Source organism: Amborella trichopoda, chromosome 3, assembly GCF_054954075.1.
Source record: "Amborella trichopoda isolate Santa Cruz 75 chromosome 3, AtrichopodaSantaCruz75HAP2 v2.0, whole genome shotgun sequence".
Classification (NCBI taxonomy): domain Eukaryota; kingdom Viridiplantae; phylum Streptophyta; class Magnoliopsida; order Amborellales; family Amborellaceae; genus Amborella; species Amborella trichopoda.
In genome coordinates, this window is record NC_142338.1 from 35,538,105 (window position 1) to 35,560,568 (window position 22,464).

A 22,464-nucleotide genomic window follows, 5' to 3' on the forward strand; every position below is an offset into this window, starting at 1 on the left:
CTCTCTCTCTCTTGCTTAGGCCCCCACGACCTCACCATTGGCCTAGCCCTTCTCCCTCCCTTCGTCCCTCTCTTTCCCTCTCTCGCTCTCTCTCCCCCCGCCCCCATAGGGCTGGCAGCCTAGCTGCTGCCCCACGCCCTTTCCCCTCTCTTTTCCTCTCTTCTCTCTCTCACCCTAAGGGCAAGCGGCCTAGCCGCTACCACGGGCCCATTTCCCCTCACTTTTCCTCTCTTCTCTCCATCTGTCTTACTCTTTTTTCCTCTCTCTTTCCTAAGGGTAGTCGACCTAGCTGCTACCGTACTTCCTCTTCCCCTCTTTTTTCTTTCTTCTCGCCTTTTCTCCTCTCTCTCTCTCTCTCTTTCTTTCTTCGTCCTTCTCTCCCCTTCTCTTTATCTCCATTTTCTGTCTCCCTCTTTCTCTTTTCTCTCTCCCCCTCTTTTTCTCTCTTGATTATCTTTCCCCCTCTTTCTCTCTCCTCCTCTTGTCCCTCTTACCTCCTCTCCTTTTTCACTCATGGCGCCTTTCTCTCTCTCTCGCAATCCTTGCATGTTAAAATATTTTTTAGAAATTTTAAAACCCATTATTTCTCTAGAAACCCCTTTTCTCTCTAAAAAACTATTTTCTCTCTCTAGAAACCCAATCTCTCTTTCTCTCTAAACACTCATGCTCTCTCTAAAAACCTATTCTCTCTAGAAACCCAATTTCTCTTGCTTTTTAAAAACCTATTATTACTTTCTCTAAAAACCCATTATGTTTAGAACCCCAATCTTTATTTCTTTCTCTAAAAATCCATTCTCAATCTTTAGAAATCCAATATCTCTTTCTCTTTCTAAAAGTCTATTCTCTTTTTAAATCTCATTAAGAACCCATTTTCTCTTTAGAAACCCAATCTCTCTCTCTAGGAACCCATTCTCTCTAGAAACCCAATCTCTCGTTCTCTCTTTAAAACGCATTCTCTCTCGAGAAACCCAATCTCTCTTTCTCTTTCTAAGAATCCATTCTCTCTAGAAATGCAACCTCTATAAAAAACCATTCCTTTTCTAGAAATCCAATCTCTCTTGCTCTCTCTAAAAGCCCTTTCTATATCTAGAAACCCAAATTCTTTTTTCTCTCTCTAAAAACGTAATCTCTCTTTCTTTCTCCCTATAAACCCAATCTCTCTCTCTGAAAAGCCATTCTTTCACTATAACCACAGTCTCTCTTTCTCTCTCGAGAAACCTGATCTCTCTTTCTCTTTAGAAATCCAAACTTTCTTTCTCTCTCTGGAAACCCAAGTTCTCTTTCTCTAAAAACTCATTCTCTCTATAAACCCAATATCTCCTTAAAAACCCAATCTCTCTATAAAAATTCATTCTCTCTAGAAACCCAATCTCTCTTTTTCTATAAAAACCCAAGCCTTCTTTCTCTCTCTAGAAATCCAATGTTTCTTTCTTTAAGAACAAATTCTTTTTTTAGAAACTCAATCTCTATCTAAAAACCCACTCTGTCTTGCTCTATCTAAAAATCAATTCTCTTTCTTTAGAAACCCAATCTCTATTTCTCTCTCTAAAAACCCAATCTCTCTTTCTCTTTAGAAACCCAAACTCTATTTCTCTCTCTAGAAATCTAATATCTCTCTTTCTAGAAACCTAAACTCTCTCTCTCTCTTTAGAAATCCAATATCTCTCTAAGAACTCATTCTCTTTAGACATCCAATCTTTCCAATCTCTCAAAAAACATATTCTCTCTCTCTCGAAACCACTCTCTCATTCTCTCTCCAAAACCTATTTTCTCTCTATAAGCCTAGTCTCTCTTGCTCTCTTAAAAATCTATTATCTCTCTGGAAAACCAATCTTTGTTTCTTTATCTAGAACCCAATATCTCTTTCTCTTTTTAAAACCCATTCTCTCTCTCTAGTTACCCATTCTCTCTCTCTAAGAGCCCAAGCTCTTTTTCTCTCTCTAAAAGCCTAATCTCTTTTTCTCTCTCTTAAAACCCAATCCCTCTTTCTCTCTAGAAACCTAAACTCTCTTTCTCTCTAGAAATCAATCTCTCATTCTCTCTCTAGAAATCCACTCTCTCTAGAAACCCAATCTCTATTTCTCTCTAAAGGCTTTGTAGGGGTGGCAATGGACCCGGACCCGACCCATACCTATTGGGTATACTTGACACGGGGTATGGGTCCAAGTTTTGGACCCGCAAGTAGGGTCTGGGTTCGATAAAGGATACTCGGATAGTTCCGGGTAAGGGTACAGGTCCTACTATAGCCGACCCGACGGGTACCTGAACCTGAATTTTTAATACCCAAAGGCCAAAGTCCCAACCCTAAAATCGTTTCAATACTTTTAGTCTTTCTCAAATTCCCCAAACGGCCAAACTCCATCACGATTCTCCCTCTCTACAATTCTCGTTCTCCTAGTTTCTTGGACTTAGCTCTCTCTTTGGATTTCTCTGTCTCTCTGTCTCTAATCGCCAGCCCTAAAAAATCAGTTCTATGTTGTTCACCATTGCAGGTTATAAAAAAGGAAGCTCATAGTAAGGGTAGCAATGGATCCGACCAGACCCGAGACCTGATGGGATAGACTCGGGACTAGATAGGTAATGCGTCCAACGTTTTGACTCAACGGGTCGGGTCCAAGTCCAAAACCTTGGCCCGAATACATTAGAGTCTAGATCAACGTCCAGCAGAACCCGACCCATTGCCACCCCCTAAGGTTTTGGCACGGGATCAATTAAGAGAGATGCTTTTGAAAAAAATATTGAATGGGTTTATAAACTAGTTATGGAGAAATAAGAAAAACTAAACATATTTTTCAAGTTCAAGTTACCGCTAGATCCAGCTTTGAAGAACCAGAACATGGAACTCCAAACTGCTCAGTTAGCAAGAAAGAGAATAAGCAGAAACATTGGACTCATAGGAAGCAGAAACATTAGACTCATAGTGGGGCTAGCGCAGACCAAGCGTGCATAAGAGGGGAAAACTCCATTTTTAGAGATTCTCTCCATTTTTAGAGATTCTTACTCAAAAAAATAAAATAAAATAAATCAGAGAGGAGCTTTTTACTTTCTTAAAATGATTTTATAGGGGGTTTATTATTATTAGTCCATGGCTTATAAACTCTTGTCACAGGGTCTTATGTCGTTTCACTTTTTTAAAAAAACAGGCAGCACACTTAATGTCTTTCTGAAACTATTAATAATAAATTCTTGCATGTTACCGTGTTTCTCTCTCTTCGATCCACCACTCTCTCTCTCTCTCTTTCCCGTTTCTTTCAGTCTCTCTCTCTCCAAAACCCGCTAATCTCCGTTTTTAACCCCCATCTCTCTCTCTCTCTGGCTCTATCTCTCGGTTTCCTTATTTCCAAATCCCTCTTTCTCAATCTCAGTTTCCTTATTTCCACATCCCTTTTTGGCATTCACAGTTTCCTAATCTTCTTTTTTTAACACCCTCTCTCTCTCTAAGTTTCTTTTTGCAGTTTGTTCTGATCATGCGGGCTTCTCTCTCTCTCGCTCTCTTTTTCTTTTTTTGACAGTCATGCGGGGTTCTCTCTTACATTCAGCGTGAAAGGGGTATTGAATCACCATTAACCATGTGACCCCATATTTGGCTTTCAGGCATGATATCCTGCAACAAAACCGTCATTCATAGCCCCCTCCTCCTCTCCATTAACCTAATATCTCGACCATGTTCTTCCCTTCTTCATAATAAATACTCGTTTCTTACTTACTATACTCTCTCTCCCCTTCATTTCCCTTATTGTCTCTATCGAAATCATCCCACACAGATTCAGTCCCTCCATCTCTTTCCTATTCTCTCTCGAACCTTTCATACTTATCTCTTTACCCATAAACGTTAAACCCCAATTTTTAGAGTAACTGATTTCATTCAAATCTCTCTCTTTTTGTCTCTCCCGCCATTTGGAAAAGATTTCCTTCAAATTTGTTCAGCTTTTTTCGAGAAAGAATTGCCATTTGGAGAGGGGTTTCTTTAAAGCACTCTCTCTCCTCTTCAATGTAAATAGTGTTGTAGGATATATACGTGTACAGGCAAGGTCGTTTTTGCAGGCCCTTGTGTGTGTACTACTGTAGCGAGAGAGAGAGAGGTGGCTTTTGCAGGTTCTGAAGAGAGAGAGAGAGAGAGAGAGAGAGAGAGAGAGAGAGAGAGAGGAATGGGTGGTGGAGAGAAGAGAGATAGGGGTGCCTTTGGGTTCAGCAACATGGGTTTTGGTAAATACTTCATGTGTTTTTCAGTTGCAGTGAATGCTGTTCTTTTGAGTCGGTTGTTGTATGAGAGAGGAGTCCGTTACGATTGTAGTGAGATGCATAGTGGGGGGTTGTTTTTTGAGGGAGAGGGGAAGGAATGCAAGAATGAGGGTGTGCATTTGAACACCAGTCCCTCGAAACCACCAGCTTTGACTAGTGACACTCACAAGAGCTCTGTGCCCTCGGACACTGTCATCAATTTCGACCAGTGAGCTCCCCTTTCTCTCTGTAATTCTCTCTAATATACCCAACGCACATGCAGACTAATTTTTTTTTTGTTAATAGTTTTTTTTTTTAGTGTTAATTATGTTTTTGTCTTTCCTTTTTTAAAATTTTTTTGTTGAGAGACAATATTCATGGTTTGATTGAGCTCTCTCTTTCTCTCTGCTTGCTGATTTCCCTGTCTACAAATCAAAGTTTTCTTTTTGCATGTTTATTTGGTTCATTCTGGGGTAATTCCTGTGGTCGCGACTTTGAGGCTTTTGTTCATTCTGCTACGAGGCATAGAGATAGAAAGCAAAAAAAACTCTTATTTTGGTTGCTTTCCTTAGATTGGGTCTGTATTGTGCATGAGTTTTTGCTGAAATTTTCTCATCCATGGACGTTTCGTGTTTGAACTTCTATTTCTTTGAAAATTTTTATATTTTGCTTGGTAGTTTGCTGTTTGTTTCATCGTCGAAAGATGGAAAATCACAGGAAAATACAGGCCAGTTTTGATGGTGATTTTAACTTCAATTGCGCATTTAAGCTCCGAATTCTTTGTGGTCTTACTGTAACTGCCATTGGATCAACTTTCCCTGTTCATTCTACAGAGGGGGAGAGCGAGAGAGAGTCGCTTTCTGAGCGAGAGCGAGTCGCTTTCTGGTGGGGTTTATATGAGCATGATAGATAGAGAGAGAGAGAGAGATTTGTATTTGGGCTTTTGGTATTTGTTATGGGCTTCTCAGTTTAATATTTTCTTAGGGTATTCCTTATGGTTTAATTCATGTTCGTTTCTGCTGAATGGAAAGACTGTTGAATGAAAAGACAAAGAAGTACTAAAAAAACAAAAGAAAAGAAAAGTAAAGAAAAAGATAAAGAATAAAATGATTACCTTGTATGTGGTGGTTTTGCTTGGAAAGGAACTTTTCCCTGTAGGCTTTTCTCTCAGTGCTGGCATCTATGCATCATTTTCTTTATTTCTATAAAAAATAAAAAATAAAATATAAGAGAAAAATTAGCTTTTTTGAGATGCTTTGTTCTTTTTCATTTTTCCTTTTTTTTTTGTGCGTATCAGTTTATGTTATCTGTTGTTGGCTTCTGTTGCTGTCCACACAGAGTACCTAGACACGTACATGTGCGTACATACATGCATATGTATATATTTTTGTTTGTTCAAACATAAATGGTAGGACAACAGATACATAAATGCATACATAATTATGCATGCTTTAATACATAATTAACTATGAAAATTTATCGAATTCCTTTCAATTTTGTTTTTCCCAGTCCTCTATGTGCGATTGGTTGTTGATATTTAACAACCAAAATGTCTGTCGCTCGATTTGGGGAACGTCTTTTTTTTTTTGTCTTTTCTTGTTTGTTTTTTTTTTGTTTTTTTTTTTGTTGGGGTGGGGGAAGGGGTTATAAGTCATAGTGAGCATCTAGAATAGTTTGATTTTTCATTCCTATGATCCTATGACATGCAGCAATTTCGGATGAAGCATATTCACTAAGCCTAAGAGCATATGTCTTCACACAGTAAATGTAATCTATTTTTCTTATAAAGCAAATATAAATCTACAAACTACTTGCAGCACGCATTGAAGATTATGACCGTAAAATTTTTAGCGTACCCTTTATTTATTAGAAATTCCTTGGAGGTATAGCATGTGTGGCCTTCTTGTTCTGGGCACATGTAATGAATACATTGGTCACTTGTAGATCAGTCGTTAGGCCTTTGGGGATTAATGACACTGATTTGCTTCTGCTGCTTTTTGATATATGATTTCATAACATTTTAGATGATACTGTTATAAAATTCATACAGGAGTATTTTAAAATAATTGTATAGCGTAGTATCTTGTTGTACTGTACCTTCTATATGGCTAATCTAAATATACTCAAAAGTATTACTTAGTGGAAAACATTGTAAGAGTACATAGTTACATATATATATATATTGGAGCTGGGCTCATGTATTATGGAATTTAATTCATAGTACAGACACGTTTTGATGTTTTGGCAGTTTATTTGGCTGTTAGTCCAAAACTCGATAATGTGACAACTTGGGTAGCATCAATGATGAGTTTACCTTTCCTTCTGTACATATATCATTTTTTGGGAGGCCAATGTAGATTTTGAGAATATATGCAAGTTGTAAATTTTGAGAAGTAATTCTTTACTATGCATCTAGAATTCATTTTACTACCCGCAAAAGGAAATTACGTAGCATATTTGCTTGCCATAATTATTAGGCTAGTGGTATGGGCAAGATAGTTTTAATGTTGCTGTTCAGTAATTTTAGTATTGCTCTTTGGTTTCTCAATCTGCTTAACTGCAGATTATGTGATTAATTGTTTACTAAGTGAATGGATTGATCATAAACTTATCAATAATGAGTAGTCTATATGATTCCTTAGACTGAATTGGTTGAAAACTTAGTTATCTGTAAGCTTGGTTGGTATACTTGTTCTAGCCTGACTGACAAATGTGGGATTGAAGATGGCAGCATATTCAAACTCGAGACTTTACTGCATGTCCAAATTTACTTCCAAAAGTAGAAAAAATTCCTTATAAGTTTTTAATAATGCAAAAACTTTAACAAGAGAGAGAATCAAGATGAGATGCATTAGATTGTATGGTGCAACTCTTATTCCATGCTCCAGTACATGTGTACTTTCCATTCTACTGTAAACTGTTTATTGTATGTGTGGGATGCCTCTATTTGACAGATATATGTGCTCATGCCCATGTACATGCACATACAATGTGTATTCATGCTCTACCAAATGTATATTTGTTTTTTTGATGCATGCATGTGTATATGTTGCATTTGTATTCATGCATGTACTTTCAGGCTTGTGCATGTATGCATTCTTGCATCCCTTCTGGTTTTTTGAAATTGTGGCTTGAATTCTGAGCATATACATCATGACCTATTTCCCTTCAGCATTTTAATATACTCTGAGCCATTTTGAATTCTCCCATCCCTTTTCTCCTTCCGTTTCTTCAATGGGAATAACCAAAATACCCTATTTGCATTAATGCCAGTGGCCTCTAACATCGCCTTCCTAAGCGTGCATTGTTGGTTATATTTCTGCATAAAAAATATTTTTCATAATACCCAGATATTTTTGAAATACTTGCATCTTCATCAAGATCTTTACCATATCTTCTCATCCCTTTAGCCATCTCCTTCCGTACTGTATAGAAATGGCCAAAGAAACCCGATTTTCTTCTGCTCTTATCTCTATATGCAATATTGAATGAAGTTTCAATCTCTAGATGCAACCTGCCATGCTCTCAATGCATCGTCTTGGAAACCTTTCTCTCTGATATTTCTGGGTACTCAGTCACTTAAATTTTACTATATTTTGAAATTTTACTATATTTTACAGTGGTGACCCAACACTGTTCATACCCTTTTGGAGAAGGACTGGAGAAAGCAGTACTATTGTCATAAAGGGCTGGCAGTCGATGAGTTATTTCTCTGATATCAAGAGCGTATGCTGGTTCTTAGAGCCAGGATTGGCTGACTCCATCCTGCAACTCCACCATCTGGTGGGAAATGCTGAAACTGAAGGGCGACACATAGTTGTTGGCACAGGCTCATCACAACTTTTTTTGGCAGCAGTTTATGCTCTTGCCCCTCGAGATACTAAAGAACCCATTAGTGTTGTGGGTGCTGCCCCTTTCTACTCTGTACGTTTCTATACTACTTTTTCTTCTTTGTAAATTTATTAATGTGGTTTTGTGTTGTGCCAATTATCTGATGTTTGTACCATGTTTCATTAGTTACTAGTGAAATGCACGTGCTCCACACTTGTTTTGTAGAAGCATGAGGCATATAAAAAAAATAACCAAAACAATAGTGAAAACATGTAAGATATGAAATATCTATTTCCCAAAAATGAGATACCAAGATATTGGTATAAAGAAATAAGCTACAATTAGTATGTATAAATTCAAATGCCATGCCTTTTAAAATTGGATGTATAGATGTTCCATAAACAATCATATTACTTGCACCTAGATTTATTCATAACACAACCCAAAATCTTAAACAATTAGAGAGAGAGTTCAATAAGGCAAAGGTATATATCGGTTCATGGAATATTGTCTTCAATTCATAGTAACCAATAATCTTAAACAATGAGTGAGTGAGAGAGAGAGAGAGAGAGAATGTGTGTTCAATATGAAAAAAGTAAATATTGGTTTGTGCAATGTTGTCAACTAGTGATTAGTTGACATGGTCCCATAGTTTGCTTTTGATAAGTTACTTTCTTCGACTTGGTAATTTCTGTGTGTGGAAGATTATTTTAGTTCTTGACCATTTTGATCTTCAGTCAAGCATTTGTTTGAAACCACTTGATGCAGACATAATATGTAGATGTGCAAAACCTAGAAACAGTTTTCATGCATAATAGGGACAATTTGGTATTCTTTCTGAATTAGGAGTAATTCACGCGCTGGAAACGAATTTAATTTTGTCACGTTAACGTAAGAGAAGGGTCTATGTAGATATCTATTCTCTTTGCACGCACTAAGTGTGTGGAGAACGACAAGAAGAATAACTAACATGACTTTAAAATGTGATACGTGCTGATTTGGTCGTTTCCTCTTTATTGCTTTTGTCAAGATAAGCCTAATCACTTTGATGAAAAGAAAAGTTCTCCCTATTTACACTACATGACAAATTTCAATACAAGAAAAGAAAAATATGACTTTCAATACACACTGTATTGATTTGGTCTTTTATCTTGTCAGGTCTCTGTTTCTTGTATTTGTTGAGATCTGATCCTCTTTTGGTTTTCGTGCCTGCGCAAGAGCAGGAACTTTGACAACAAAAACAGTCTAACTGGGAAAGTCACTAATGGAGAATTTTACTTTAAAGTTGGAAAGTGTTGATTTGGTTTCTTATTTTAGAATCCCCATTTCTTATAATTTTCAAGATGCTTTGTTATTTGATTATTCTGAATTTTGAGTCAATGATGTGCTCACACAAATGCAAGTGCATTAATTCAGAAACATTCCAATAGTATACGACAAATGTCACTTGCAAGAATGGTAAAACCATGACTTTAAAGTCATGTCCTGATTTGGTTGCTTCTTTTGTCAGGTCTCTGTGTCTTTTATTTCTGGAGATTCGATTCAATTTTTCTAAATTTTCAGACAATTAATGCGGGTGCAAGTGCAAGCACTTATATGACCAAAATGTCCCTTTCATGGATTCCTTATCCAGAACCGCTCTTGTGCTTTGTAGGCGTATTCTTATAGTAATGATAGTTATAAGATATTGAAATCACATATGTGACTTTAGAAAGTGCTCATTAAGATGTTGAAATGGCAAACATAACTTTAGGAAGGAAAGTGCTAATTTGATCGTTTCTATGTTTCTTTTAATTGTCTTGTTTCTCTGTTTCTTTTAATAGTCGAGATCTTATTTCATTTTTGTTCTTTTGAATTTTCAGTTGACTAATGTGGCACAAGCTTTGATCACTTCGATGACCCAAATGCCACCATTGCATGAATTTCTCCCCTCCGGCTCCCCTAGTGCTTACCGGGCATGTGGTGGATGTTAGAGTCATAGTAATAAGAATTATAGTAATGGTAGTAAGAAGCTGACCCAAAATAGTTGGGAAAAGGCTATGATGATAATAATGATAGTAAGAACAATAGCAGTTACAAATAGTACATCTACTTATCACAATTATCACCATGTATAAAACAGTAATATTAATACATAGTTGTCAAATCACTCATCTTTCTTTTTCAGAATATGTTTCCTTTGTTGTGTTCTCCCTGCAACTTGATGCATCCTTTCTATGTTTCCATCGTATCTATGAAGTTATTGTTAGTGTTGAATAATTTATCGGAAAAAATCAGTCATGGTTATCAATAAAATATCAATATTATGTTTCCATCGTATATATGAAGTTAATATTAGCAATCGTCTTTTCATATTAGAAAAATATAGCAATCGTCTTTTCATATTAGAAAAATATAGCAATCGTCTTTGTGAAAAATCATTACAAGACACTTGTATCCTTTCTGTTTTTCCATTGCTATCTATAAGAGAAAAGTTTTTGTGCTCATGACTGGTCAGTTGGAAAAAAAGAAAGTCTTCATGATTTTTAATAATAAAGTCATGACCATCATTGTCATCGTCAATTTTGATATTGTTATCATAATGGATGGCATGTGTATTGTAGTCTTATCAAGCAGCATCGGACTACTTGAGATCTGAGGTGTTTAGGTGGGCGGGTGATGCTTATGCATTTGAGAGAGAGCGGGTTGGTGGGGAAGAGAGGCCTTACATTGAGCTAGTGACCTCCCCAAACAACCCGGATGGTTTCACAAGGGAAGCAGTTGTCAATGGAAGCATGGGAAAAATCATCTATGATTTTGCCTACTACTGGCCTCATTACACCCCCATCACCTCTCCCGCTGACAAAGATATCATGCTCTTCACTGTCTCAAAAAGCACTGGTCATGCCGGCACAAGGATTGGGTACCATCTCTCTCTCTCTCCCTCCCTCTTGTCACAATTCTTCTATCATTTTTATTTGAAACTGATCAATCTTTTCTACTAGTTCCCACCCACCCCACCCCACCCTACCCTAAACCCCAACCCAAAAAGTAAAAAAAGTAAACATGTTCATGTTTGGATATCTTTCTAGATATTTATAACAGTATTTCTCCGCCAATTATGCAGTACCTACAAACCATTCAAATATCACAGAATAGCAAGTATTGCCTTTTTCCTTTTTTTTTGGGAAAATATCTTCATATTCCCTACTTTTAATTTTCATTTCTTGATAAACCCAAGATTTCAAAAGATATCTTTAAACTCCCTAGCCACTTTAAACCTAATTTTTAACCTAAACAAGTGTGAGAAAGACATGCTATTTCTAAACCCAATCTTTTCTCTTTTTTCACTTATATACCCCAAACTTCTCTCTTTCTCACTCTTCCTATGTCTCTCTCACTTTCTCTTTTCCCGTGTTTCTTCAAACACCTCTTTCTCTCCTCCCGGTAACCTCTCACCTCCATGAAGCCCTTCTCTCTCTCTCTCTCTCTCTAGAAGTTTGGGAGGATGACTTTTAGAAAAGACATGTCTTTTTAGATTTGTTTGGCTTAAAAAAACAGGTTTAAATTAGCTCAGGGGTTAGAAGAAATAAAATCTACAAGTTTTATGCCCCAAGATATCTTTTAAAACCTTGGGTCTGTTGTGAAATGAAACTTAAAAATAAAGGTTATGGAGATATTTTTCCTTTTCTTTTTTTTGTGTCAAATGCCAAACTTTAGCCAAAATTCCCTTCTCTACTTATTATCTTAGATTCTCTATGCATCTTTCTATCTGTCAATTGACCTGCTATGTCTGCACACTCATGATCTACTACCTCTCACTATTTGATTCTGGTTTCTAACTGGCTTCTTTTTATTGTTTTTATTTCCAAACTTTTTGTCAAGTAATTAATTTCTTTCCTGGTTTAGGTGGGCTCTAGTGAAAGACCTAGAAGTAGCGAAAAGGATGACAATGTTCATAGTGCTGAATACCATTGGTGTTTCAAAGGACTCCCAATTGCGTGCGGCCAATATACTTCGCACTGTGATTAGCAGCTACGAGCGCAAAGGGGGTATCATCATGGGTCGTGGTGCATATGAAAATTTCTTCAAACACGGCCATGAACTTATGAGCAAAAGGTGGGAGAGGCTAAGGCAGGCAGTTGACATTCATAAACGGTTTAGCTTGCCCGAATTTCCCTCTGCCTTTTGCAACTTCCTCGGTCGCCCAAGTTCGACACAACCCGGTAAATTTACTCTCTCTCTCTCTCTCTCTCTCTCAATTTCGGAATTCTAACATCAGCTATTCGTAGGCCTTATCAAGGCTCCTGAGAATGTAACCTCTTGGCTGTTATAATTGTGATTCTAATTTTTCTGAACTTTGCTCACAAATTTGGCCATTGTCATGACATTAGTCGGGCTGTTATCAGGGCGTAGCACGTTATATTTTGTCTTGTGAGGCGAAGCGCCTTTGCTGCTCTCTCTCTTCTCTCTCTCTCTCTTTTTCTCTTTTAGAGACATCATGTATAACACTCCATTTTTCTATAATGTATATGAACGTCTAACCCACACTGTGTTAATTATGTTAAATAATAGAATATTTTTAAATGAAATTGATTCTTTCTGTTAAGGTTTAACATACACATTTCACATTCGTCACAGCTTTCGCCTGGACAAAATGTGAGGGAGACGAAATTGAAGATTGTGAGGCCTTCTTGAAGAGCCACAATATACTGACACGTGGCGGGCGGAGTTTTGGTTGGGATCCCAAGTACGTTCGAATCAGCCTGCTTGACACAGACTCCAACTTTGATATCTTTATAAATCGGATCTCCAACATCAACTAATAATAATAATACCATACTCGTCTCTCTTCCAAGCTTCATGTCTCTCACACTTTCCCTCTCTTTAATTATGTAGTGACAGTATGGAAAATATAGGTCTAGGGCTGCTTCTCTCATGAGGTATTCATTTAGTTTTCCTATACCTCTCTCTCTCTCTCATATCGAATTCTGAGTCCCATGCTGCTATTCACCATCGTAAAGTAGTAGTGTCTGCAAGGAAAATTCTACAATAGTTAGGGGAATCCCTTGTCTTCTATGTCTTAGCCCCTGGCATTCTGCAGTTTAGGACTTCTTACAATTATGCACTGTTGGCTGTGAGAACATGAAGTTATTGGTTAGAAATAAAATACAAAAGAAATGTTACACAAGGTATGGTGTTCAGGACTTGTTTTTGCTTGGTTTACATATCATTTATGAAGCGTAGCAGATGTTGAAATAAGGACCAACTGGGAAACATGCTTATTAACCAAAATGTAAACAAGCTTATCAACAAAATGAATGTTTGAAACGTAGTTTTCAGATTCGGCCGAGTCAACTTGGTCTTGACAGAGTTCCTCGGCCTTGCTCTACTGCCGAGACCGAGAAGCCCCAAGTCACTTGTACAACTACATTTCTAGCCATGAATGTACAGGACTCGGTGTAAAAATGGAAGAATTGCCTCGAAAACTATGAAACTCGCCCACGTATATTCATTTAGTGGATGCAACTCGTTTTTAAGAATATAGGAAGTTTCTTGAATGGAAAAATCAAATTCTTGGACTGTTTTTTATGGATTTTGGATCCTTCATGTTTTTTAACAGATATATACGATTTGGGTTCATAAAAACCCAAATCGAACAAGAAATCATTACTAATTTTGTGCTTTTTTAGGGTTCTTAGAGAATACGTCGATCCTTTATTTTCTCTCTAATTTCTCCACTAAATTTATTGATTATGGGTTCTTTGCAATCTATAGTAGCTATCTACAAAGGCCCTCTGCTGATTTGCAGATTTATCGGGTTCTTTTTCAATCTATAGTAGCTGTCTACAAATACCTCTGCCGATTTGCAGATTTATCAAGTTGTATGACAATAATCTTTTGGTTTTAGGGTTCTATGTGAATGATTGATTTTTTCTGTCAAACCTCTGTGTTCTTGCTTATTTCTAAACCAAATCGTATGATTTTTGGCTTGTTTTGAAGTTTTTGAAGTCAGCTTGAAAAGCCCTCTACAGATGTGTGGGTTTTTTAGCTATTATCTAATTGATTTTGTGCATCAGAGATGTATCATCAATAATTTGTGAAAAAATTGCCAACTCTATTATTTTTCTCTAATTACTAATAATTGTTTTTTATGATTTTTAGTTTATTTTGAAGCTTTTAAAGTTATCTTCAAAAGCCCTCTATAGATCTATGGTTTTTTTGCTGATTTATCGATCGATTTCGTGCATCATAGAGCTAATATTGATGAACTATCAAAAAAATTGCAAAATTTATTATTTCTCTTTGATTTATCAACATTAATGTTCTGATTAATAATTTCTTTTTAAGTTATTGAAATAACTTGAAAACTCCTATATAGTTTGTATGTTTTTACTCTAATATCGATTGATTTATTTCATGATAGAGATAATATCAATGGACTGTAATTGTTTTGCAAAATCTGTTGTTTTTCCCTAATTACTCAACAATGTTCTATGATTTTTTATTTGTTTTGAATTTATTGATATCAGCTTCAAAAGCCCTATATAGATTCGTCGTTTTTTTAATCAATATTAATTGATTTTATGCATCAAATTGGCAATACCGATGAACAGTCAAAAGTTGCAAAATATATTATTTGTCTATAATTTCTCAACAAATTTTTTTTATTATTATTTATGATTTTTAGTGTATTTTGAAGCTTTTGAAGTCATCTTCAAAAGCCTTCTATAGATTCGTGGTTTTTTTTACTGACTTGTTGACTGATTTCGTGTACCATATAGTTAATATCGATGAACTATCAAAAATTATAAAATCTATTAGTTCTTTAGTGAACAAGAGAAATTATTAAAATTAGTCATATTTAATTAATTCTAAAAATAAATGTCACTTTTACTAATTAATTCCAAAAATAAATATCACTTTTACTAGAGTGCGTGTGTATTTTTCATCACTTCTGGTGTTTTTATACCTCACGAGATGTAAGTTTATCTTTAAAAAAGATTGATAAAAGGAATTCCAAAAGACAAAAAGAATTCCAAAAAAAGTAGCAATTATGAAAAAACATGAGAAGAAAGTATCAATTATGAAAAAATGATGAGTCATTTTTTTTAGGATTCACGAGATGTAAGAAATTTTTTTTTTTTTAGTGAGTGATGAAGAAAAGAACTCTAAAATAAAGCGATGCCATTAATAAACAGGTGCGGTCTGTATAGAGCCTAGGCTCTAAACAATCAAATTAGAGCCTACCTTCAAATAGTGTTGAGAAATGCCATTTCAATATGGGAAATATTTGTGATAACTTTAAAATATATTTTCATCTTTATTTATAAAATTTAAAGCTTCAAAAATAGGGTAGATCGACAGATCTATGAAAACTTGAAAATCTTGATGATTGACAATCCAAAAATACATTAGAAAATACACTATTTCTAAAAGTTTAAATCTATTGTTTTCTCATGTCCATGCATCTTGATGTTGGGATGATCAATTTGAGGATCTCTGGCATCAAAACAACCTCTTCTGGTGAAATTTTTGAGGTTGGCTCTAATTTGATTGTTTGGAGCCTCAGCTCTATATAAATTTTTCCCTTCAAAAAATGGAGTTAAAATAAAATCCAAGCCATTAAAAAATATAGAGTAAAAAACTATATTTTTTAAAAGAGTTATGGAAAAGAAAACTCCAAAATAAATCCATGCACTGAGAAAAATAGAGTTAAAACAAATACTCCACCCATAGAAATGGAACTCACAACCTAGAAGTCCAGACCACGGGTACTAACACATTTGCAACATAGCAGTCGTTGCAATGGTGCCTCCATTTTTATATGTAACATAATCTTTATTTGCTCTAAAGAAGCTAAATGGTTTGGGGATTGCATCCAACATCCTGTTGGGGGTGTATGACTAGTGCGGGCGGACGTGCATTGAATAGAAGCTGCTCCCATTATATATATCTAATTATTTTGTGTGATTTTGTGTTAAAAAAAAAAAAAGTGAGCATGACTCGGCCGAGGAACTTGGACTCGGCAAAATATATCGCCTCAGCCAGAGCCCTAGTACCTTGGCCGAGTCGATGTTTTGAACCTTGGTTTAAAATGAATTTTAATCAAGCCTTTTGGCTAAATAGCTGATTTGTAATAGAAGACCTAGGTTCAAATCCGGTGATGGAGAGAGAGAGAGAGGGAGGGAGTTTAATGTCCTATTTGATTAACAATTCTAAACATAAAAGAGTAAAAGGCCAAATATCATTCGAGGGTCAAAACTACTTATAAAATCAATGTAGTGAAAGGATTGCTATGAACATTAGAGGTTTTATTGTGTAAGTTTTATATCTTCAAATATATCTTCAGAAAATTTGCCAAAATAGCCTTTGTTCAAGGTAGGGAACTTGAAACAAGGGTAATTAAGTAATTTGGCCTAGCTTGAACAAGTAAGGTTATTGCGGTCTCTTGGTTTGAACGTAATAGGTGGGTCAAATTATTAAAATGCCCAAGATTCTGGTATTTTTTATAATGTTGTTGGAAGAAGTACCTTACACATGCAAGATTGGATTTCCTGAATTACGAGTCTTATGTACTTTGTTACGATCCCACCATGAGGATGATTTTGTGAAGAATTAAGAGCCCTTAAATGATGTTCTCCGAAACTTAAAGAAACTACTATTGAGCGCTTAAACCTTTGAATCTCTCTCTCTCTCTCTTTCTCTCTCTCTCTCTCAGTTGTTCGATTAGGGAGGATTGGCTAAAAGCATATTTTTTGCCCTTTTTTGTGGACCAAGTCATTATGTTTGTATTTGAGGCAGAATTGATCTATTGCAACATTTTTTGCAGCACTCATTTTGGTTTAATGGAGTTGACCTGGGGCATTATAAAAATTTTAACAAAATTTTATGTTGACTACCTACCTAACATAACCTACTTCATTTACTTGAGCTTGGATGGGTTAAGAGAAAGTTTTAGATCCTCACCCTTTCTAGACCAAGTACATATATCTCTTCATGAGGTCAATAAAAATAGAACGTTCTTGATAATAATTTCCAATTCCTTTGAGAAAGATTGGGAAATAAACTTGTAGTAGGGCAAAAGATAATTAGGAACTTGTATTAGGAAATAAACTTGTACTCGTACAAACTTGTATTGATCTTGTATTAAATTTGTATTAGGGGAAGAGTAATTAAAAAATAATTAAACTTGCGCTAGGGGAAGAGATAATTAACATAATAGTGCTTATGCACCAAATGGGTGAATTAGTCTGAGACACACCAAATGGAGAGAAGACCTTTTTAGGAGGGAACTTAAATGGTAATGTAAAGGAGGATAATAGGTGATAAGAAGTGGTACATTCAGGATATGGGTTTAGATAAAGAAACGAGATGGATGAGGCTATTCTAGATTTTGCTATGACCTATGACCTGGCAATAGTCAGCAATTACTTTAAAAAGCTAGATGGATATTTAATAACCTATAAAAGTGAATTATATAAAAACCAAATAGATTTCTTCCTAGTTAAGAAGTATGTAAAGACTATAAGTTTGTCTTAGCAGATAGTTTGACTATGCGACATAGCTCGTGGTTATGGACCTCTACATAAAGAGATGACGGATAATAGGTGAAATTAATAGGTGTCCAAGAACTAAGTGATGGAATTAAAAAAAAAAAAAAAGACTTATCTAAAGATATATTAGTTAAAGAAGGGAAATGAAACTTTGAACATGATGTCAATATTATGTGGAAAGAGATGGTTGCTTGTATTAATAAAGTGGCGAAAGAAGTTTTAGGAGAAACTAGAAGGAAAGAAATTTCGATAAGGCAACTTGGTGGTGGAGTGATGAGGTTTAGAAGACCATTAGGGGCCGTTTGGATACCTAGAAATATATTGTCTGTGAAATATATTACTGGCGTAATACATTACCTGTAAATGGATTGTTACTGTTTGGGTAGTATTTAGATGCAACTTGGGAAATACTTTGTTATTGTTTGGCTATGTCTGGAAGAAATATAAGAAATACGAACATTTTACCAGCACGTACCTGTAAACTATCATTTCTTTCCTTTTTGTCACAAAATTCCACTAAAATACAGAACTATCATTTCCTTCTTTCTTGTCACAAAATTCCACCAAAATATTGAATTAAAATCATCATCACACCATTTCAAAAGATTTCTAACAATAACACTATCACCGTTCCAAAAAGATTTTCTAATAATAAATTGTACTATTTTACAGTCATGACATTATTTCCTACTTATTTAAATACATTTGGCACTTAAATGCAATCACATGGTTTCTAACATGACATTGGTTTTAACATGATAAGTCATTAGAACAATATGATTGGAATAACATTATTTTATTATGATAAGCCTTATTTTTATTTATTTTTTATAGAAGTCTTTCAAATGTCTCTCTATATAATTTCAAATAAACAATAAATTTATGATACTAAATTCAAAATCTCTAGGATATGCGTTAAAAAATGGGAAGAAGTTTGATTAGTAAACTAGGAGGTTTGGTAATTGCAGAATAAAATTTTGAGGTATTGGCGGAGACTAAAGAGGTATGTTATTTCAATTAAGATTTTAGTAATCTCTTATGACGATTATGTTGTGTGAAATTTTTTATTATAATTGTGTTGTGTAATTTATTATTGATTACTGATTTTTATTTTTATTATTTTTGTTTTTATATGATGCCTTCAGATGAGGGGACGAGCTTAAAAAGGGAGGGATCACATTATGTTGTGTCAAATTTTTTATTATGAGTGTGTTATGTAATTTATCACTGATTATTAATTATTATTATTATTATTATTTTTATATGACAGCCTTCAGATGAAGGGATGAGCTTAAAAAGTGAGGGATCACTTAGTTATTATGAAAAGAGAGGGTTTAGAAGATTTTTTTAATCAAGTATAGAGTAGGAAAAAACGCATGCGAAAGATTTCCCAAAATTACCAATCACTCTCGTAATAGATTTTTCACCTATCACCGTACGTAATGGATTTCCTGATTTTTGGAAAATCTCGTGTAATCTCTTTCTATTTCCTTATGATTAAGTGTACCCAAACAGTGGAAATGTCATATTTTCTTGTAATTTATTGTCACGTAATAGATTTCTAGGTACCCAAATGTCCCCTTAGAGAAAAACAATCATGTTCTAAAACTTAGTAATGTAATAAAAATGATCAAAACTTAGAATAAAATAAAATTGCTAAGACAAATGCTAAACAAATAGTAAGTAAAGCTAAGCTTAAGACATATGATAATCTATATATAAATTACAAACAAGAAAAGGTAAAAAATGTCTTCAAATTAGCAAAAATAAGAGAAAACATGGAGGGATCTAGATCATATTAAATGCATTAAGAGTGAAAATTAAAGGGTGTTGGTAAAGGATGAAGAGGTCAATGAAAGGTGGAGAATTTATTTTAAAAAAAGTTATTAAAGAACAAACATAATAATAACACAACGTTAGAAGGAACCATTGAAGTAAATGAGGGCAGAGGTCATATATACATTGGTAGGATTAGGATGATCATCATCATATCCTTTTTCCAATTAATTTGGATTGGCTACACAAACCCTGGTCCGCCATTCTGCTCTATTAAATGTATACATTCGTAGGATTTAGTTATCTGAAGTCAAAGAAGAGAGGATGAATAAAGGATATGTTTAAGACCATATAGTATCCCTCTAGAGGTTCGAAAGTACATCGGGGAGATCGACATTGACTAACTAACCAAGCTATTCAACAAGATGTTGATAACAAAGAAAATACTAGATGAATGGAAGAAACGTATTGGTCGTACCTATTTACAACAACAAATGAGACATACATAATAGTACGAACTATCGAGGGATCAAACTTATGAGCCACACTATGAAGATGTGGGAGAGAGTAATTGAGCAACGACTAAGGTATGAAACAAGTGTATCAGAAAATCAATTTGGTTTTATATTAGAGAAGCTAAAAATTTAAGCTATTTTATTACTTAGGCAATTTATTAAAAAGTTTAGGGTGAAGGAAAAGGACCTCTATATAGTCTTTATTGATCTAGAGAAAGTTTTTGATAGAGTACCTCAATATTGAATTTGGTGGGCATTGGAAAAGGAGTCTCCTGGCACTATACCGACTTTGTGAGAGATATGCATGAAGGAGTACCAACTATTGTACAAATAAATAGTAGAGAGACGAGTAAGTTTTTAGTGACAAGCGGTCATCATGAGGGGTTAGCATTGAGCCCATGCCTCTCTATTTTAGTTATGACCAACTTAACTAGGCACCTACAAAATGAGCTATTGTAATGCATATTTCTAACAAACGATATAATTTTGATCGATAAGACCCAAAATGGAATAAGAATAGAGATGAAGAAGTAGTTAAGATCGACTGCCACAAAATACCAAAGAGAGCACACTTTCAATTTCTTGGATCGATAATCCAGAAAAATAGAGAGACTGAGATGTCGCACCTAGAATTAAAACTGAGTGGTTGAAGTTGAAATGTACAACCAGACTTTTATGTGATCACTGCATACTAATAAAGCTGAAGGGGAATTTCTAGAGGACAGTTGTGAGACCATCTTTGCTTAATAGGGCGAAATGTTGAGTAATAAATAAATAACATAGGATGAGTATAATAGAGATTAGGATATTAATATTGATGACTGACAAGACAAGGGCTAAAATTCGAATTGAATACATTCGAGATAACTTAGGTATGACTCAAATAAGCGATAAGATGAGAGAAAATAAACTTAATGGACTGACTATGTACAACATGCACCCAGTACAATACCAGTTAGGAGGTGTGAGTTGGTTTAAGTGGAAAACTAAAAAAGGACAAAAGGTAGGGCTATAAGGAATGATTGGAAGTAGTGAAAAACGTTATGAGGACTTAAGACCTTACTAAGGGTATGGCCCTTGATAGAGCATTGAGATTAGGATGTTAAGATTATGGGCAAGACAATGGATAAAATTCTAATTGAATACATTTGAGATAACTTAGGTATGACTCAAACAAGCGATAAGATGAGAGAAAATAAATTTAGTGGATTGGCCATATGCAACACGCACCCAGTACAACACCAATTAGGAGGTGTGAGTTGGTTCAAGTGGAAAACTAAAAAAAGACAAGGGGTAGGCCAATGAGGAATGATTGGAAGCAGTGACAGAATATATGGGGACTTATGACTTCACTAAGAGTATGGCCCTTGATAGATAGTAGAATGGTAGACCATGATTCATGTAGCCGACCCCAAATAGTTGGGACAAGGCTCATATGATAATGATGGAGTTGACCTTGACGCTACCTTAAGGTGATTTGATAATATTACATATAAAAACATTTGGCCTATTTTTGGGGGATTGTACCCTGTCTCACCCTAACTCCAATTTATTTGATAAGGCTCGGATGATGATGATGTACCCTACATCACCCAATAGACACCTTTTATGAATGGTCTTTAAGCGTATAAATGGGTTGGTTTAAAGAATAATGTACTTGAGAGCTAAGAATACCATTGAGAGCTGACAAATGTACTTAAGAGCAAAGAATGTGTCTAAAGGGATATCAGTACGTTTAAAAGTAAGAATGCATATAAAGAAACATAAGTGCATATAAGAACCGAGAATGTAGATTGATGACCATAGACTGCAAATAAAGAGAAAAGAATACACTTGAAGCTCAAACAATTTGATTAAGAGCCTAGAATGTAATTAGGAGCCAACAATCCAATAAAGAGCTTAGATTGTAGTCAAATAGACAACAATGCACCAAGGAGCCAAGGGTGCAATTAGGGGGTCCGTGCTGGGCCACAAATTTAGGTCATTTTTTGTCATGATAGGGGCTAGGCAAAAAATAGCTTTTATCGGGCTGGGCTTTTAACGGGCTAGCTCGAAAAGTCTTAAACCCTTCTTGCCCCCCTCCCTCCCCATCCTGAAATCCTTCCCATGCTTCTCTCTCTCTCTCTCTCTCTCTCTCTCTCTCTCTCTCTCCCTTTCATCCGCCCTCTCTCTCTTCCATCTGCCATATCTCTCTCTTCCATCCGCCATCTTTATCTGTTCCATCTGCCCTCTCTCTCTCTCTTCCATTCGCCATCTCTCTATTCCATCTGTCATCTCTCTCTCTCTCTCTCTCTCGATTGCCTTAGAAAAACTTAAAAAGATTACCCCAATTTCTTTGATCTTAATGCACATAGCGATTCAATTGAAAGTTCTAAAAAATTGGGTTTCTTGAGAGAATGGATTTTTAGAGAGAGACAGAAAAAGGTTGTGGTGGTAGTGAGAAAATAGGTTTTTAGAGAGAGGGTGGGTGGATTTTTATAGAGACAGGTGGCGGTGGAGATGAGGAATGAGGTGGTGAGTGGCCACCTATAATCACCCCTCTTCCCAATGCTTTTCATTCTCAAATCTTTCTAAGGGGGCTCTAA

General features: G+C 35.5%; 1 protein-coding gene across 3 annotated transcripts; it reads left to right on the forward strand.

The window, feature by feature from the left end:
• The first annotated feature begins 4,044 nt into the window (after positions 1-4,044).
• Positions 4,045-13,222, forward strand: LOC18422576 (tryptophan aminotransferase-related protein 2). Of its 3 annotated transcripts, none has more exons than XM_088862468.1 (5): positions 4,045-4,470; positions 7,842-8,145; positions 10,656-10,954; positions 11,941-12,257; positions 12,673-13,222. In XM_088862468.1, the coding sequence occupies exons 2-5, from the start codon at positions 7,921-7,923 to the stop codon at positions 12,855-12,857; spliced, it is 1,026 nt and encodes a 341-aa protein (XP_088718594.1). In that variant the 5' UTR covers positions 4,045-4,470; positions 7,842-7,920; the 3' UTR covers positions 12,858-13,222. The 3 variants fall into 3 exon arrangements, with proteins under 3 accessions (XP_088718594.1, XP_011623439.1, XP_088718593.1); XM_011625137.3 differs by having other exon boundaries at positions 4,045-4,450; XM_088862467.1 differs by lacking the exon at positions 4,045-4,470 and adding an exon at positions 5,352-5,988.
• Positions 13,223-22,464: the final 9,242 nt, after the last annotated feature.